Source organism: Cucurbitaria berberidis, assembly GCF_010015615.1.
Source record: "Cucurbitaria berberidis CBS 394.84 unplaced genomic scaffold K460scaffold_2, whole genome shotgun sequence".
NCBI classification, from domain to species: domain Eukaryota; kingdom Fungi; phylum Ascomycota; class Dothideomycetes; order Pleosporales; family Cucurbitariaceae; genus Cucurbitaria; species Cucurbitaria berberidis.
In genome coordinates, this window is record NW_024468936.1 from 6521513 (window position 1) to 6539419 (window position 17907).

Below are 17907 nucleotides of genomic sequence, written 5' to 3' on the forward strand. Positions count from 1 at the left end.
ATTCTAAAACGACAGCGAACATCACACATAGTATATTCTGTCTACAGGCTGATGAGCCGCACAGAACTACAATGGTATGTCGGTTCACGTTCGGATCTAAGTCCGGCTAACCCCCGAATCATATTCGCCGACCTCGGCTTCTTACCAACGGTAAGCACGCAAACTTGCTCCTACTTGGAAGAGGACAACACTCGACGCAGTGTATAGTTTTGAAACTCTGCAGAATAATTCCCTAGCATATAAAAGGTACCGCTATAGGTTGTTAGTAGATTAATCCTATGGTCAGGTGAGATTTAGACGGGCAAAACTCCGAACAAGGCACTTTGTTGCGCTAGCGCCTAGAAAGTCCCTGCATCCCATGGATGGAACGCGTCTCCAAGCTTTCCGGCCGACGGCCTCCGGTCACCCCCAACTGGCCCAAGGCTATTCTATAAGATAGAGGCCACTAGTTCGGCTCGTAAAATGATTGCTAATGTCGTCTAGAATCATGCCATGGTACTACTAATCTGTGACGAGCTCTCGGTTGAAGCGCCTTCGCTGTGAAGATTTTCACAGGCACACTCATTCAACACCTCCTAGGTTCGCGGCCGCGGAAAGCCTCTATATTGTACACCATGCCTTTCATTCACAGGTCATAGTTCTTCTGCATTTACTACCCGTAGTCCACGGAGGTCAACGCTGTTGTCTCAGTCTTTTGTCCCGCTTCTCCGCTTGGTCCGCAAAGTTTAGTGCCGACCGCCAGGCCTACATCCCACGGGGCTAGCTTTCCTTTGGCCCACCAGCAACATATCTAGGGCACACTACCCGCATACATGTCACTGAGTTTGTTCTTATAAACCCTTCACAACCGTAGTTAATCTTGAATACTTACGGTTCGGCGTGGGTGGCGCTGCATTTGCCTTCCGTTGAAGCATACAAGGCTCGCTCTTGCCTACACAATTACATCACGCGACCACAAGCCTGAGCATCCAAAGCTCTTAAATACTCGATTGCCTGCTCAGAGATTAGCGGCCGTTATTCCAGGGTCTCCGACCCCACCCGCTCGTCTCAATCACTTCACTTCGCTCTCGACGCATTTGTCGCCACTGCCTGCCATCGATACCATGCTTCCACCTCTCCCCCGACCGAGCGACTACGACGTCTCTTCTCAGAATGGCTTTCTTCCAGACGAGATTCCTCTCGACATCCTGCCTGATAGGTACTATCAGCCATGGGAGACTGTTGTGCGCAACTTCCAGAGCTTGATTCTCGCCAAGCGATTGCACCAGATAGTCATTGCCTTGCCCGTGCTCGAGACGGATCTTCTCCTTACAGAAGCCGAATGGCGGCGAGCCTATTCTATTCTCGGCTTCATCGCACACGGATACATTTGGGGCGGCGACAGGCCAACCGATGTAAGCCTCGAGTACCCGCACGCTGATATTCATTGTGAGACTAACACTCCGGCACAGATTGTACCACCATCCATCTCAATTCCATTCCTGAAAGCATGCCGACACTTGGAACTTCCACCTGTTGCCACGTATGCCGGTGTATGTTTGTGGAATTGGCGCCCCCTGTTCGATGGAGAGCCGATGGACTCGTTGGACAATCTCTCGACCCATATGACCTTCACTGGCTCGCTAGATGAATCATGGTTCTACTTAGTGTCGGTAGCGATCGAAGCAAGAGCTGGCCCAGTCATCCCGATGATGATAGAAGCTATTGCAGCAGCCAGGCGGGGCGACAGCAGCACCGTCGTCAAGTGCCTACGATCTTTCGCAGAGCGACTTGATGAGCTTGGCACCTTGCTTGAACGAATGTATGAGAGCTGCGACCCCCATGTCTTCTACCACCGCATCCGGCCATTCCTTGCTGGAAGCAAAAACATGGCAGACGCCGGTCTTCCCAACGGAGTCATGTTTGACGATGGCACTGGCGAGCAACCCTACGTTCAGTTCAGTGGAGGCAGCAACGCACAGAGCTCCATCATTCAGTTCTTCGATGTTGTCCTGGGCATCGAGCATCGTCCCACGGGCGAAAAGCGAGGAGACAGTGTGGATTCAGAGAGTGCCACAGTAACATCACCGCCGCACGGTTTCATCCAGGATATGCGAAAGTACATGCCTGGTCCTCATCGCAGATTCCTTGAGCACATGGAGAGCGTATCCAACATCCGGGAATACGTAACTTCGAATCGTAACAACCGCGCATTAACGACTTCTTACGATGCTTGTTTGGCCATGCTACGAAGCTTGCGCGACAAGCATATCCAGCTAGTGTCTCGCTATATCATCATCAAGTCTCGCGAAAGTCGATCCCACTCCCGGTCGCTCTCGCCCAAGCAAGCAACGACTCAACGCGTCAATCTCGCCAATACGTTGGCACGCACAGGCAGCAAGAAACTTCGAGGTACCGGCGGCACCGCTCTGATCCCTTTCCTGAAGCAAGCTCGTGATGAGACTGGAGAGCCTGCAATCGATGCTTGGGCACGAAGGCTGCTCAATAACGGGCCTGGAGAAGTTGGCACACCCTTTGGCATTGATGATGGTATTGCGAGGCTGGGTAAGGTCTCGGAAGGTCTCAATGGGGAAGTGCAAGTTGTTGGCCTTGCTGGAACATGGAGCGTTGATAGGTTTGACGAGGGTGGAATATGCCACTGTGAGTAAAGTCCATATACGAACTGCATATGAGACTTACACTGACTTTACATCTTACAGGGTAAGGCGTGGTTGACCGGACTTGTTTCTTTTGGTGTTCAGATCATACAAAGGCGACTATTATACCATGCACTGCATAGCGCACACATATTTGTATTATATTGGTCTACAGCCTGGGTACGCTACAGGTATATGAGCGGACAGAGGTCCGAAATTGAGCATCTCCGCTCCTAATCAGGTAGCAATAAGCATGTTCTAGATTTACAAGCTCTTCGTATTGCATCATAGCCAACATGTAAAACGTGCTAGAGTCAGTTGACCCTCGACAAAGACATTCCAGGTTTAACAAGCCATGTGAAACCAACCGTGATGGATTTCTGCGATGTTTTGGCGCCACATTCGTCAGACCCCCCGCTGACGCAGGGGCACGTTGACGATCGTGAAAGCCCAACGCGTGGGGTCTAGCTAAGGCCGTGACGTCATTTTGCACATGCGCAGCCTCCCGTAGACCCAAGCAGAAACATATAAGACCTGCGTCGCCAGCCTCAATAGAACAGATATACACTACTAAAACAATTCTCACACTACCTTTCATAACCCTACAACATCTTTTAACATCACTCGAGATCACTCCGCAATCATGTCGAACACCAACACCAACAAGGACCAAACCTCCACCCTCCAGTCGTACGTCGACCAAGCGACCGGCGCAGTCCAGAGCGCCATCGGCTCGTTGACTGGCAGCACTGCCGATAAGGTTCGTACCCCTCAAGCATTCTCTCCTCTGAATCTTACTCACACTCGACAGGCACAAGGCGAGAACCGCAAAGTCGTCGCAGACGCCGAACACGACATCTCCCACTCGGCCGCAAAGGCTGGCCCCTTCACCGTCTCAGGATCAGGAGGCGTTGCCAAAGACGACAGCGACCGCACCGCTGGATCATGGAACCAGAATGTGGGAGCAGCCAAGGAAGCGGTTGGCGGCTTCGTGGGCGCAGAGGGACTGAAGCAGGAGGGTATCCGGCAGAACAAGGAGGGCAAGGGTCAAGAAGCTCAGGGCCAGCTCAACGATTTGGGCAAGGGCATCCACGACCGCGTTGGAGGCACAATTGGCGGTGCGGTTGCAGGTCTGGCTGGCAACGATGCGCAGCGGGCCGAGGCACAGGCGCAGCATGATGAGGGCAAGGCGCGCCAGCGCGGTGTCGAGGTCGATTTGCAGAAGCAGAATCCTCAGTAGATTGTTTGTTATGAGTACGGCTGGGAGGTTATGATTGCTTGATTCCTTATAGATGATATCCCTCTTTCTTACAATACCCAATCGGTAGATGAATCATTAATATCTTCACACATTCGCTTTTGCATTGAGAGTGAAGAAAATACCTTGTTTGGCGATCATATGCACAGCTGCGTTATCGTTCTCGATCTCTCGATCTCCGAGTCTAACCCAAGCAATACTCCAATAGCGAGCGGATTGATCAAGCCGTAACGCATGGTGAACCTTGTCTGCAAAGGACAGGCTCTGCACGCCTTGGAGGTGTGTTGGGAAGTTGCCGAACTCGATGACATCCTCGGGCCTTATTGCTGGCCATGTACGTCAGACGCGAAATGTTTGATCAAGCATTAGAACTGCCACTTTATTCCTCTAGCCACATCTTCCTAAAGATAGCCAGACCTGCCACGGCTAGAGCGTTGTTGACTCCACCGCCGTGCACAATGATGCATGGATCCGCAGGGCTTGCGTGGCTGGCAGAACTATGAGCCACAAGTGGCGTCACTAAGCCGAGTGATCCGAACGCGAAAAGCAAGCTGCGCCCTCTGGCCTTCCAAGAAACACACGCAAGATCCCCAGCCTCGGAATTTTTTGCGGCAACTCATTACGTGTGTGACGCAGCCTCTGTAAGGTTACAACCTTGGTCAATGGGCGTCCGAGGTCTGGATTCCGTAATTACCAGGTGAGGGTAAGCAGGCCTGGGCAGCCAATAGAGCTTAGTGTGGCGCTTGCGGAGGCCGGGCTACGCGGGAGCCCCTGCCACCTGTTTGGAGGTTTGCAGGCGGTGACGTAGCTGTGGGTGGTCATGAGCTGCCCGCGCGTACCTTCCATAAATACTAGGCTGGCTGCCATCTTTGTTTGTCAGACCAGACAGAAACTTCTCCCTCACTACCACTCGACTCCAAGTACACACACACAAGCTCTACTTCTTTACGAAGCCAATCATCAACCATGCCTTTCACCGCCAGCGACATCTGCAAGATCCTTCTCGCCATCATCCTCCCTCCTCTGGGTGTCTTCCTCGAGCGCGGCTGCAATGCTGATTTCCTCATCAACATTCTGTTGACCGTCCTGGGTTACATTCCGGTGAGTCCCGCTTCTGCTGCTGCTGCTGCTGCCAAACAACAACAGCACATGTCCCCTGCAACCTCTACTAACATGAACATCCAGGGTATCATCCACGCCTTGTACATCATATTCAAGTTTTAGCGGGGGCGCGCAAACACGAAATAATACCGCAATAACGGCATGACAACTTTGTCAACCAACGATACCCATCTCTTATTCCTTTCAGCCGGCGTCAAGGCTCGGTCACTCGATTTCTGCCCACGTCACTCGGCATCTGCGTTGCTAGCTGCTGCTGCTTAGCATGGGGCATGCGGGCGATCCGGCAGTTCCCGGTCGGATGAGCGTTGTCCTCGCTCCGGCTCTCTTTACGACTACTTCTTCATGATGGCGTCTTGGTTCTGCAAGAAATCTTCAGGCTTCTTCAGAAGGTTTTCTGGTGCGTTATACGAGCGTAGCGTGCCAAACTTAATCAAACTTCTACAACCATGAATCTTGCTTTGTGCTTCAACAATGTGCTGTCCAGTGACTTGACTAAAACCTTGAATGAATGTTTTTTGTCGAATGCGTATGTCATTGTCGAGTAGAGACGTGCTGGTCGTTGTTCCTACGTGCAGATGGTAATAAGACATCTCAGATTCTTGCGTCTTGACTCGACCCCCATTAGGCGCGATACTTGGCAGCGCATGCACTCACCATTCACGCGTCGCAGCCAGAGGCTACCATCGTGACACCTCAACCACGCAGGCTCCATGTCTTCCTCCCAGCACAAAACGTTACACTCAACACATTGTTATGACTTCAGTCGCAAGGCGCGGCATAGATATCGTACAAGATGAATTTTGCAGCGGCCTTGACGCGCCCCGAAGTAGACGCTCTTAGCGACCCAGACCGAACCTACAGCGATGCGGCGAATGCACTCGAGCATATACCTGCATCGGCAGACGAGCATCCGGGAGATACTGTCTTCGAGAAGAGCTTGAGAATCAAGAACACGCTCGACGAGTACGAGGAAAACGCTAGGAAAGAGCCCAGCTGGAACGTGTTGGCTGTGCTCACCAACAGCGAGTACAGGCTTTGGTGTTTGAACGCGGAAACACCTATGAGGCACAACCCGTTCTTGACTCACTGGGTGGAGGCCTCGCAGCGCTTAGACAAAGAAAGCGCTGAGGGGAAGTTGAATACGAACACTTTTAGCACACCGAATGGCGGCATAACAACAGCGGATATACTCGAGGTTAGGGTGGAATGGATTAAGAGGCTATTGCCAAACAAGGATGTAAAGGAGTTTCTACACTCGACACCAAGGGAACTACACGACGCGTTTGTGAAGCGAGGCCTAAAGAAAGCTTTCAATATTCAGACATACATCCAGATGCTCGAGGAAGAAGGCATCTACGACAAGACACCGGAGCCGAAAGTAGCCACTTGGACGCGCATGCAGGAACATCCACGCGACAACGCCTCGAAGCAATGGAAAAGCGACATGCTCCAGAAGCTCAAAGAGCAGCCCGATACCGCAGTACAAGAACTCACACACCTCCCCCTCGAACTCTCTTACCTCGACTTTCTCACCACGCTTCTTACCGACCGCACGCTCCAAAGCCTCTCGATTGATCCCGCGCCCGTTATAACGACTTATATCCAGCACTCGCTGCGGCTGGCGGAACAGATGGCGGGGCCTCCGACAGACGCGACTGTAGACGGGCATACGGATGGGCCCCTGGACCGCAGTTCGATCTGGGAATATGGCAAGGAAGCGCAGAGTCGTGCGGTACGACTGCTGTTGCTGTTCATTAAAAGTTTGATACGCAAAGAACTTCTTGGGACGGAAGTGTTATACTTTGAGATACAGGAGATTTGTGTGCGCTATGTGTGGATCAAGGAAGTTAGAGATTTTAGAAGTTGGGTTGAGGAGGGTATAGGTGAAGAGCATGTTAGGGAATCTTGAGAAGAGGAGGATATTTGAAATTCCCAGGCGCTCTTATGAGATCGAGACCGTCGAGACTGCAATTTACGAACCTTCTACACCTTGCAGTGGCGCATCTATTCGAGACGATGCATAGTCGCTCGTGGTACTACTCGAGAGTTTCGGACTCGGTTGGGAGGGCAATCGAATAGTCAGTTCCAGTTTCGTCGCGCCAAGCTAGAACCGACTCCAAACTTCAAAGTTTCATGATCTACAACTGAAACAACTCTATCATTTTGGCACCACCGGCTTCATTGCTAATCGCGAACGAGCTGACATGGCACTGTACGATGCTGAATACCACGAGAGGCAAGAAATTGCTGTGATTGTCCTATGGAGCCCAACATATTAACGTACAAGGCACTTTAGCAACATCGAACTGCATGGCTAAGAGGCAGCTTTCATCGAGGTCGCATGAAACGACGACCCCAGATAGACGTTTCAATCGCCAAGTATAGAGCAAGGCTTGGCTTCTGATACACAGATGCGGATCTCTGTCGTTAGATGCCAAACGGCAATGCGCCTTCCGTCCAACGCAACATTGTTTATCCGATTCATCTTCCCTGCCCAGCATTGAACCATCTACTTCCGGACCTCTGGAGATGATCATCCCGTAGTGGGTATCCTAGTACACCTCTTCGTATTGGTGCTTTTGGGGTCATCGTTCGACTAACATCGTCTCAGCCCTTCTTCCCGCCTCCGTGCTTACAGTATTACGGTCGAGTTTCTTCGCCGTCTTCACGTTTGGGCATGGCAACAGGGGTCGAAGATGCTTATCTGCCTTGAAAGTTTAGAGACCTGTACAGGCAAATGCTTGTGTCTAGCTAAGCTTTGCCGAGACGCGGCGGTGCTCCGAAGGTAGTATATAAGTTATCCTGTCTTCTCCTCAAGTATGACTATCACCATCAGCTCTACAGTTCAGCATTACCAGACTCGTTCTACCATTCTCTTATTCTTCTAATTCGTTTCTTGCGCCGGTCGCTTGCTTTAATCCGTCTCTATCTTTACACTACGATCATTCGTCAATTGACTCTTAATAATCGTTCCATCTTTCATCAGTAATCCTAAATCAATCAAGATGCGTTACTCTCTCGCCTTTGTTGCGGCTATCGCAGCCACTGTCCAGGCCCACGGTGTCATCACTGAGATCCAGGGTGCCAACGGTGTCACTATGCCTGGTCTTTCCGGTAGGCCTCAACTACGTCTCTCTTCGAGTAGTATTCTAACAAACCCATAGTCGCAGATGGCACTCCCCGTGACTGCGCCTCTCCTCTCTGCGGCTCCGAGGCTGACACTTCCATCATTCGTACCCGTGAAATGGGCGGCAAGGCCTCTGCTCTGGGTCGTACCAAGGCCGGCCCAGTCGATGCTGCCGCCGCCATCGCCAGCTTCATGGGTGCCGGAGCTGCTGGCGGGGCCAAGGCCGCTGCCCCTGCTTCTGCCGCCGCCGCTGCTGCCCGGAAGCGTGGCCTTCTCGATGCTCTCACAGGTGGAAAGGGAAAAGGCAAAGGCAAAGCCGCCGGTGCTGGTGCTGGCGCTAAAACCGCAAAGGGCACCACTGAGCAGGGTGTTGCTAAGGCGGCTGGCGCTGGTGCAACTTCCGGTCTGCCAACTACATCCGACGATGGTACTGTTACTATGACCTTCCATCAAGTCAACCAAGATGGCGCTGGTCCACTCACGGCAATGGTCGACGCTACGTCCGGCGGCACCGACCCTGCTGCATTCAAGGATGCCCAGGTCACCCAGGACGTTCCCGGAATCGGTATTGGAGGTCTCTCGGCTGCCGCAGTCAAGGATTTCCCCGTCAAGGTATTATACTTGCCCCTTTTCCCCACCAATCTACATTACGATGTCAGAGATGCTAACGGCGTGAACAGGTTCAAATGCCCGCTGGCATGACCTGCCAAGGTACCGCCGGTGGCGCCCAGAACGTATGCATCGTCCGCGTGCAGAACGCCGCTCTCGCCGGTCCGTTCGGTGGCTCTGCTGCCTTTACACAATCTACCGCAGCCAAGAAGCGCGCTGTCGAGTATAACCTCCGCAAGCGACACATGGCGCGCGGTCTCCTCGGAAGGCCGGAGTAGGCTTTTCTTCTCTCTGATTATTCCACGAGTACACATTTCTTTTTGTTGGTAAGTAGAGGTTTGATTTTGGGATTGCTGGGCAATCTGGGATGATGGGGCTGATAGAAGTGGGCTTCTGGTAATCTCTTTTGCTTTGTAGATGGTCAATTCCTTTCCTTTGTATTTCGTTGCATACCTGTCTCACTTATACCCTCTTTTACCTGAGCGAGTTGTATTTAGTTGATTTTTGGGGAAGATGGGAGCTGTCTCTAGCGGTAATGATTGGGCACTTTGTAAATATGGAGCGAGTCTGGTCGTATCTAATATCTTGTTTCTCCTACTCTGCTCGAGAATCTTTACATCATGGATAAAATATCTTATTCATGCAGTAAGTATCTACCTCGATAACCTCATCGCCTCTACAAATGACCCAAAACATTCGCCCGAGAATCAACGGCAAATAGCTTTCGACCATGTCACAGTAACTCACTGAACAAAGTTCCGGCAAGTCGACTTAGCGTTCCTCAGATCGTGCACGTGGCGATCTTGCGGAAACGCCATGTGTCTCGAAAAGCTTGTTTGAAAGCTTATCGTGAGACAGGGGTTATCAGGTTTCAAACCTAAGATCGTAAACTTCAAATCGGCATGGCTGCATCTGTTTTACATTTAGTTTATTTGAAAAGTTCACTAGTCAAATTCTTGATTTTGGGAAATGCGAAAATGGTGTAGCATCACTGTTGGCAGGATCAAGCAGTTTTATTGATGATCATTGAAGAGTAGGATAAACAAGTGTCGGAAAAGAAGGGGATTTCATGGTTCTAAATTTACTTTGAAAAGCGCATGATCTATGTATGGGCTGTCAACAGACCAAGTTTTGCATTGCGGTACCGTACTATTCATCATTGCAACACCGCTTTTATAATCTACAACACTCTCTTTTTCTCACACACACACACACACACACACGCAGTCAATTCTGCGGTGGTAGCTTCACAACTATAACCTCACATTTCTTCCTTCCAAGGAGGTCTGGTGAAGACCTTGTCTTCGCCCACAGGAAATCATAGTCAGCCTTTTTCGACTTGACCTTTTTCGACTCAACCTTTTCCGTCTCAGCCTTTTTCGACTCTACCTTGGCCAGGTCTTGTGCCTGTGGTAAGCGGACAATGGGCTTGCGCTTATCGGTCAGCCCAGGACCGTTGTGCAAACGAGTCTGGGAAAAGAAACTAGGAGCCGATGCAGCGGAGGAAGAGTTCAAGGAACCAGACTTGTTCATCTTGATCTTGATCTTACCTTTCGAAGATGCCTTGGTCCTGTCGCTGATCTGTAGCACTTGAGACCACGTCATGCCGTACACATCGGCGTAGACATCTGCGAGGGTCGTGCAGCCATACGGTAGCGTTCCTGCTACGCTTGGCTGTTTATATATGGCCGGCATATTCTTGCGGCGATTTTGAGACTCCCGTGCAGCCTTCTTTGCATGCTCCTTGGCTTTGGCGTTGGCGTCGCGTGGATGATGTCGTGGTCGGTGTAGCTCGATCTGTGCTTTGGTAGCTTCGAACATAAGATTTTGGTAGTCACCTTTCGCAAGGATGTGCGCGAGAATCTGATCAATCTCGATCTCGGAAATATACCCACGGAAATGATTCCAACCAATGTTCAAGGCCAGCTTGTCCATGATGTTGAAGTTGTTGATCATCGCAGGAATGAGGACCTCGACATCAGCAGGTGTGATGGCGTTGCTGTACATATAGTTGATTATGGAGGATTCGCTGGAGAAAACACTGTTCTGCTGGGCCTGAGATGCAAGCACAGCGAGCAGGGAGCTCACCGTTTGTTTTGCTCCAAGGGGCTGAGGAGCCTGCTCACGCTCCTTCGAGGGTTGCGCCTCCAATGCATCGTTGTCTTCGGCCGCCGGTTCAACATCAAACTCTCCCATTGTCGGCGTGCAAGCCGCAGTGGAGGATGGAGTCGGTAGGTCGATGATGAACTTGTAGTCGTTGCTACCGCTCGAGGATAGGTTCAGAGATGCCGGCATTGTGACAGATATTTTGGTGGAAGATTGTTGAAAGGGTATAAGAAAAGTGTTTTTGAGCTTGTCTGGGAGAAAAGCTGCATATATATAGCAGAGAGTGCTCACACTTCTGTTGACACACAGAACATATGTAGAGCATTGTGGTAGGGACATCGTCTTCGCACAGTGTCTCACACCCTAATTTGCCATGCTTCTTCACTATGCTAACAACAGCTGTCATGTTGCGTTGGAAAAACTGCTGGGTGGATATGCTCATGGCGATAGGAAGCTGTGTTTGAGGAACAATTTATATAACTGACTATGAAATCTATCTCTGTAATTAGGAGGAGGAGAGAAACCTTTTAAGAAGGTTTCAAGGGCCCGTGCAACAGTCCTCTTCAGTGCTAATTAAAACCATCAAACTCACTCCATGAGACAGTTGATAAACTGCCGAGTCAGAGTTTCAGGAGGTAGGAAGATCATGAACACTCAGACATATGGCTGCCTCGCAGCCGAAGACATTTCTATTGTTGGAAGAATGGGCCTCGCAGGGTCCAACATTTGTTGACCAGGGACGTACTTCTCCTCATCGCTTATGCGTGAGTGCGAAAGACGTGGCGAGTAGCCCGACGTAAGAGGGAAGGGGCCTTGGTGGGCTTGATAGCATCTCGATACCGACGGTAAGTCGAAGCCACACGTGCATGGGCCTGATCACTCAATCCCAGAAGCTCAGTCTCAATGAACAACTCAATATATCCACCCACCGGCTGCTTGTTGAGCACGTCGAAGTGCGCGAGATTGTACAACATTGCGTCGACCCATTCATGAAACTCGTATGTTTCCTGGAGCCCCCACCAGATACTTTGGACATCGATCTCGTTGAGTGGCTCAGCTTCAAGGCGTGACATGATGTCATCGCGGACGTATAGAGCTTCGCGGTTGTTGAGGAGTCGAAGGACGCAGTAGTGGAGGACGGTTTCGCCGATAGAGGGGATGTTCGGAGTAGTATCGGCACTCCAATGAGCGAAGAGACTGGTTAGAGCAGGAACCTCAATTTCGTTCGAGTGTTCGAGGGAATTCAAACAGAGGGGAAGCGTGACCTTGTCATTATGTGGGTTGGCCTCAATCAAGTGGACAACCTCTGGCGCATAACGCTCAAGCAGATTCAGCGAGATGTCAACGACGTGCTTGCGGTGTTGCTTGATTTGATTGCAGATTTGTACTTCGACGATTGTGGAACCCAAGAGCGATTGCTGGGCTTTGTGCCTATGTGGCGTTGATGGTAGCTTTGATTCTAGCCTGATGCGTCTGATGGGGATGGAGTATCGAATCATGCTTGTTCTCAACTGCAAGTATGGTTGTAGGTGATGTAAGCTGTTGAACTTCCTGCAAATATCGATTGGCTTATAAGATGGAAGGGGGCAGTCTCTCTTCTCAAAGTGTCATGTGTACAAATACAATGATCATAACGTGCATTGTGAGGATGGCCTCACCCGCAGCAATGGAAAGTGTTCTTCGGATACATTGTGAAGACTGCTGCCTTTTGTTGAGCTGCTTGTGCGCGTGAGGAAGCAACGATAAGTGGAGTTTTCTGAATACAACCAGCTATCCGCAGAAGATACCCTTTTCTGGCTTTAAAGGTCGCTGGTGGCGGCGATAAGAGTCTCGACATATGAAGCGAGCCTCCCTAGTCCCGACATTGAGCCACCCTGGTGGCTCCAGGGGGTATCGGATTTTGCATTCAGATTGCCCAGCTGAGTTCGTAGCCAAAAACAGTGCGGCGGAGGAGTTCATCCTACAAAAGTCTTAGTATCTGTTGAACTAGGACGACTGAAGAGTAACTTACGCCCGGATCTTCTTCAAACATGACCTTGTCCATCACCTTTTCGAAGGTCTTGGCGACAGTAAAGCCCGAGTCTCGGGCTAAATCAAAAAATGCCATATCCTTGTCGAATAACCATGGTCGATACGGCGTGAAGAAGACGTAGGCTCTTGATGCCGGGGTCTTCTTTAGCGTCAGCTGCACGGTTTTGATGAGTTTACCGTGCTCGGAATGGTTGAACAGGAGGTCGGCTAGGATAAGCACATCAAAGGCCTTCTCATTCGACAGGTTCTTCGTTAAGTCTTCGATAGGTGCGCCCCAAAGGTACCCCTATGCACAAGTTAGTGACAATTCGCTACTGGTGAGTACAATGTCCAACCTCTGCAACGACCTTGTGTGGTTTAGGCAATAGATCGCAGTGTTCAATGTTGTATCGTAGATTATCGATCAATTCAGCATCGGGGTAATCCGTGACGACCGTTCGGGAGGCACCGTTCAGAGCACAGACAAGGCTGGGAAGCCCTGCCCCAGCACCGAGTTCAAGTACCGTCTTCCCCTTGACAAGCCCGTCTGCTCGCTCTTCTAGGAATGCTGATATGGTTCGCCCCGCGTTCCATAGAAAGTGACCCTAAGTACGTCAGTGCCGTGTTTCGAGTATAGTGATATTGTCAATCAAGATTCTACTAGTCATGTCTATCTGACAAGCTCTGCGACATTGACGACGAGAAAGAGGTTTATGCTCCTGCTCGAGTGTGCTGATAGATGTGCCTTACCCACAGTGGATTGTGGCCCACTAATCGAACCTGGAGCTCCTGCCCAGAAAGTAGTTGATGAGAGGCAAAGGTCGCTTGCTTTTCTGGCTCGTAGAAATCATCAGGCTCTTGGAAGAGGTCTAAGCTCTCCTCATCAGCCTCTGAGGCCATTGCGAAAGGCAAGTTGTCGAAGTTGGATGGCTTGGCGAAGGTTGAATTTTGGATGTCGCGTCGGAATGGGACACCAGCCACATCACGTGCGCCACCTCAGCCACTGTCGCACGTAGCACGGCAAGGTTCTAGGAGTGTGTTTCATTGAAACTGCGGATCGCAAACGTCAGTCAACAAGCGGAGCCCACGCGCACGAGGCTTGCACGACCTGTCTCTAGCCTCTGGGTTAGTATTCTTGTGCTGCACCGAGTGTTACACCGAGCTATGGTGCGCTCGCAAAGCCTTGTCAGGGGAAACAGCTCTGCGAGCCTTCAACAACAGCCATGATTTACTCAAGCTGATGCATGTGCAGTCGTTACTTATAGCGATCATAAAGCCACCTGGAACATGTCCGGACTTCATCATTGTCGTACTCACCTGATCAGCTTCCAGCTGCTCTGTTGGCGCCGCACAAGTTTCCCTGGCCTTGCAGTATCATCCCCGTTTGAACCCAGGGTCTCAGAGGTCTCTTTCCACGCTTCCTCAATCACGGAGGTAGGAGGTCGCGCGCTTCCTTCTTTGTTTCAAGAACTCTATGGCGCACTCTTTGTTCTTACTTCCTCTACACATCCAAGACTTCTTTTGCTGAGTTCACAACTGCCTTTTCTTATCCAAACTGCGGCAACTAACGTTCCTTACTAAGAAACTTGCTCAACGCTAAGGCGCTTAGCCTAATTGATTCATCGACGAACGTCGCGCATCCATCTCACGACACACCTTGACAGCCCGACCAGCGAGGACCCGCGCATTACCGCCTTGACTCCCGACTCACGAGCCGTCAAGCGAAGAGACGGGGGCTAGCTACCTGGTACATCTCGAGATTGGACGCGGCTCGCCCCATCCCATATCAAAGGTTTCCACAGTGATTAACACCTTAGAGACGACATTCCTGTCGGCTGATTCTTCATGTGTGGGCAACGACTCTCGTATCTCTCGCTTCATTCGCTGTCCCTGGCGCCGTAGTAAAGGCCGGAACTGCCTGCTCGTGGGATCCAGCTTCAATCAGTTCCCTGTCCGACGTCGCTTCTGCACCACCTACTACCTGTGCTTATCCAATCTTCCCACCAGGGAACCGCGGGAAGCTGTCGGTCCAGGATTAGCAACTTTCCAGCCACGCGGGAACTGGATCCCCAAATCGCACAGGCCAAGTCTGGTACCGAGCGACCTACATTCTCGGTCGGATAGGTACAGCAGACAGACTACATTCGAGCCCCGTTCTTTACTTTGCCATACAGCCAGGATTGTCCGGCTAGCCCAGGGCTCTCGCCAGGAGGTCAAGTTCCGCGCGACGCGCCACTGTACCCCTCCGCAACACATTTTCACGTGCGCTGTGCCGTGCGTCGTGCGTCGCGAGGTTGAAACACCTTCTAAGTCAACACCAATACCGCTTATTCTTTTGCAATACAGTCTGCCGACTGGGCAAATTTCTTTATAATCATTATAGCCTTACATCATGTGGGCTGAAGTCAATGGAGAGCGCAAAAAGGTCGCCTGGTAAGTCTCTCTTACTTTGTTCCTTTGCGCCTCTTGTGCTCCTAAAGTACGGTGTCCTACTGATAGCCCCTCCTTCTTTTTGATAGCCTGCTAGCATAAGAGTCCCCACACTTCCAAGTTTGCAAGCATTGTCAAGTAGAGTCGTGTCTGGTTGTTTCCAGCTTCCTCGTTGCTAGCAATGTTTGTCTACTAGGGCTTCAGAGTTTGCAGAACTAGGAATGTTCTAGGTCGCATACAAAGGACACACTTTTTGGGCATTCATTCCATCTCAACACATCTACTAACTTAACATAGTGGTCCCTGTATTCGAGGTCACCGCTCGTCCAAATGCGACCACAGAGACCGAGTGCTTGTTGAAGTTCGAAAGCCTGGGCGGCCTTTGAGCAGCTGTCCGCACCCAACTGGTTCATGTAGCTGCGCCCGCGTCGTTATCAACTACACGATTCCCAAGTCTAATGAATGTGCTTGCCCTTCAGAGAGCGCGCAGCCCACAGCCACAGTTGCCGGTCACCGTCGAATTCAGAAGAGCCGAAGGAGATCCACAGCGGTCAATACCTCTTCGCTAGAGAATGCTATTCGAGCCGGCCGAGACGCTCAAAACGATCCCTTCACTGTGACACGTACGTCGACCGAAAAAAGCGGTAGCAACGAAGCGTCGCCTTTGTCCAGTGCAAGCTCAACTCCTCGTTTACTCCCTACGCAGAGTGGTGCATCGAGCTGCTGCAATCCCCAGCCGGCACAGCCGTCCGTCCCGTTGTTTCCAGAGTCAGTTCCGGCCAAGTCCTGCTGCTCTGGTTCAAAAGTCCAATCTAACACTATACCGAGTAGTGATCAGCCAAATGTCTACCAATCCTTCGGCCAACAGTACCAGTCTCAAGTCTCACCTCAGTTCCAAGCATCACAGTATCAAAACTTCCACCCGCATGCATCGCAGCCACTGCCAGCCACGGTCCCCTTCGGTCTTGGTGCTCCCATATACAATCATGCAGCAGCAGCATATCAGCAACGGGGCTTTATCCCAATAAACCCTGGCATGAGTGATTCCACAGCCTCCCATACCACTAATCTTCAAGTTGGTCAGCAAGTTCCTGAGCACAACTGTCACTGTGGAGAGTCGTGCAGCTGTTTTGGCTGCGCAGCGCATCCAAACAATGCTACCATGACGGAATACGTGCGGCTCATGGCCCAATTCCAGTACACTGGCGGATACGGGGCTATGTCTCCACCTCTATACGACATGCCCACTTATCCCCATCAACCCAGATTCGGGGTCGACGCGTATAGTTCAATGCCTCGGGACCTGTCAGCACCCACTCCGACCAACATGACCTTTCAACGGAGCATAAATATGCCAATCCAGTCAATCACGTCAATGGATGTTTCCGGACCATGGCAAAACCCTCCTGTTTCTACATCCGGAGTATCTGAGGCTCAGTACCTAGAGCCACCTAGCTATACAGCATCAAATCCCTTAAAGGGTCAGGTCCTATGGAAGTCGGAGGAGCCCGCAGCGTCACCTATCGCCGAAAGCCCAACTAGCAAAGAGGAGGAGGCCCCCACACTCTCGCCTTCGTCCTACTTCTGGAACCAGATGGTCCTGCCTGGCTGCAGTGATGCCACTGGTACTTGCCAGTGTGGCGACGGCTGCGAGTGCGTTGGTTGCCTTACGCATGGCGGTCACACCGGTGTTCCCCTCGAGACTCCTGCAATCAGCAACCAAGATCGCTTTCCTGGCTTCACAACAAATCTTGGCCTGCCTCTGGATGATGAAACGACCCCGTTCATGCCGTTCAACCCGGCTCCAACGTGAAAAAGTCTGCGTAGCCTTACGTACACATGTACACATCATCTGGCCCGTGTAAAGAAGACGCGATGCCATGCAACCATCCATTTGGAAGCGCTATGTATACTTGACAGTCTACCATGCCACGCTCTATTTGCCTTCCCAGGCGTAACAATACCATACCACCACTCCCGGAGATTTAAACCAGCGATGGCTAAGGGTTCACGTGCGCAGAACCCCTTTGCAACTGCCTGCCTACAAACAAAGGGCAGTTGCAGCAGGGTAGACTGTACTTTGAGCACCAAACACCACCTGGACAACACACCACAGCAGAAGAATGTCCTCTGGTCTGGCGGTCACCCCTTCTCGCATAAGATACATGCGATGGGCACATATTTATTCTCATTACATTCAATTCGCTTCATTAGCCTCCATGACCGGACGATTGTTTCCTAGAATTGTTTTTGCTTCTTGTACATCTTTGGTATTGTCATATCGACACTACGACTACAGCTACTTTGGCATGGATACTGGGGAAAAGAGCATTGCTTCGGTAGCACACGGACTGGCATGGGGAATAAAGGGAGTATGGGCTTGAAGTCGTTAGGACACGATACCCCTTGGGAGTTCAGAGATGGTGCGGCCAGGCTTTGCCCACCCCGTCAATGCATAGCAATGATATTCATTCCGCTTTCATTGATACTATCACTTTGTGTATGTAACAGTGATCTGCATTTGTTCGTCTACTTTGTAGCCTGTTGTATCAGCAACAGACATGATGCTGTTTGCTTTCTACCTACAACAAGAATAACTTCTTAATTGC

The 17907-nt window shown here is 51.1% G+C and overlaps 9 protein-coding genes across 9 annotated transcripts; 6 read left to right on the plus strand and 3 right to left on the minus strand.

Annotated features, from left to right (window-relative positions):
- Window positions 1-1103: 1103 nt before the first annotated feature.
- On the plus strand, window positions 1104-2648 carry K460DRAFT_280557 (indoleamine 2,3-dioxygenase family protein; the record flags this gene model as incomplete). Its single annotated transcript, XM_040928416.1, has 2 exons — window positions 1104-1394; window positions 1452-2648. The coding sequence occupies 2 exons, from the start codon at window positions 1104-1106 to the stop codon at window positions 2646-2648; spliced, it is 1488 nt and encodes a 495-aa protein (XP_040791953.1).
- Window positions 2649-3279: 631 nt separating this feature from the next.
- Window positions 3280-3876, plus strand: K460DRAFT_404619 (uncharacterized protein; the record flags this gene model as incomplete). Its single annotated transcript, XM_040936750.1, has 2 exons — window positions 3280-3396; window positions 3448-3876. 2 exons carry the CDS (start codon window positions 3280-3282, stop codon window positions 3874-3876), a joined length of 546 nt encoding a protein of 181 aa, XP_040791954.1.
- Window positions 3877-4513: 637 nt separating this feature from the next.
- Window positions 4514-5467, plus strand: K460DRAFT_365276 (UPF0057-domain-containing protein). The gene is made up of 2 exons (XM_040933150.1): window positions 4514-4995; window positions 5080-5467. The coding sequence occupies exons 1-2, from the start codon at window positions 4861-4863 to the stop codon at window positions 5116-5118; spliced, it is 174 nt and encodes a 57-aa protein (XP_040791955.1). The 5' UTR covers window positions 4514-4860; the 3' UTR covers window positions 5119-5467.
- Window positions 5468-5809: 342 nt separating this feature from the next.
- On the plus strand, window positions 5810-6925 carry K460DRAFT_354245 (uncharacterized protein; the record flags this gene model as incomplete). The annotated part of the gene is made up of 1 exon (XM_040931768.1): window positions 5810-6925. One exon carries the CDS (start codon window positions 5810-5812, stop codon window positions 6923-6925), a length of 1116 nt encoding a protein of 371 aa, XP_040791956.1.
- A 1096-nt stretch (window positions 6926-8021) lies between these two features.
- Window positions 8022-9030, plus strand: K460DRAFT_376041 (uncharacterized protein; the record flags this gene model as incomplete). The annotated part of the gene is made up of 3 exons (XM_040934833.1): window positions 8022-8130; window positions 8181-8755; window positions 8824-9030. The coding sequence occupies 3 exons, from the start codon at window positions 8022-8024 to the stop codon at window positions 9028-9030; spliced, it is 891 nt and encodes a 296-aa protein (XP_040791957.1).
- Window positions 9031-9979: 949 nt separating this feature from the next.
- Window positions 9980-11047, minus strand: K460DRAFT_354247 (uncharacterized protein; the record flags this gene model as incomplete). Its single annotated transcript, XM_040931769.1, has 1 exon — window positions 9980-11047. One exon carries the CDS (start codon window positions 11045-11047, stop codon window positions 9980-9982), a length of 1068 nt encoding a protein of 355 aa, XP_040791958.1.
- A 569-nt stretch (window positions 11048-11616) lies between these two features.
- Window positions 11617-12357, minus strand: K460DRAFT_275642 (uncharacterized protein; the record flags this gene model as incomplete). Its single annotated transcript, XM_040928060.1, has 1 exon — window positions 11617-12357. One exon carries the CDS (start codon window positions 12355-12357, stop codon window positions 11617-11619), a length of 741 nt encoding a protein of 246 aa, XP_040791959.1.
- Window positions 12358-12764: 407 nt separating this feature from the next.
- Window positions 12765-13768, minus strand: K460DRAFT_376042 (uncharacterized protein; the record flags this gene model as incomplete). The annotated part of the gene is made up of 4 exons (XM_040934834.1): window positions 12765-12818; window positions 12870-13175; window positions 13225-13473; window positions 13619-13768. 4 exons carry the CDS (start codon window positions 13766-13768, stop codon window positions 12765-12767), a joined length of 759 nt encoding a protein of 252 aa, XP_040791960.1.
- A 1492-nt stretch (window positions 13769-15260) lies between these two features.
- On the plus strand, window positions 15261-17111 carry K460DRAFT_276931 (uncharacterized protein; the record flags this gene model as incomplete). Its single annotated transcript, XM_040928150.1, has 2 exons — window positions 15261-15301; window positions 15596-17111. The coding sequence occupies 2 exons, from the start codon at window positions 15261-15263 to the stop codon at window positions 17109-17111; spliced, it is 1557 nt and encodes a 518-aa protein (XP_040791961.1).
- Between the last annotated feature and the right edge of the window lie 796 nt (window positions 17112-17907).

Excerpts from the sequence above, each read along its gene's own strand:
- K460DRAFT_365276 (XM_040933150.1), top strand. The coding sequence starts at position 4,861 with ATGCCTTTCACCGCCAGCGACATCTGCAAGATCCTTCTCGCCATCATC. Across the intron at positions 4,996-5,079 it reads CCGTCCTGGGTTACATTCCG|GGTATCATCCACGCCTTGTA; the intron begins GTGAGTCCCGCT and ends ATGAACATCCAG.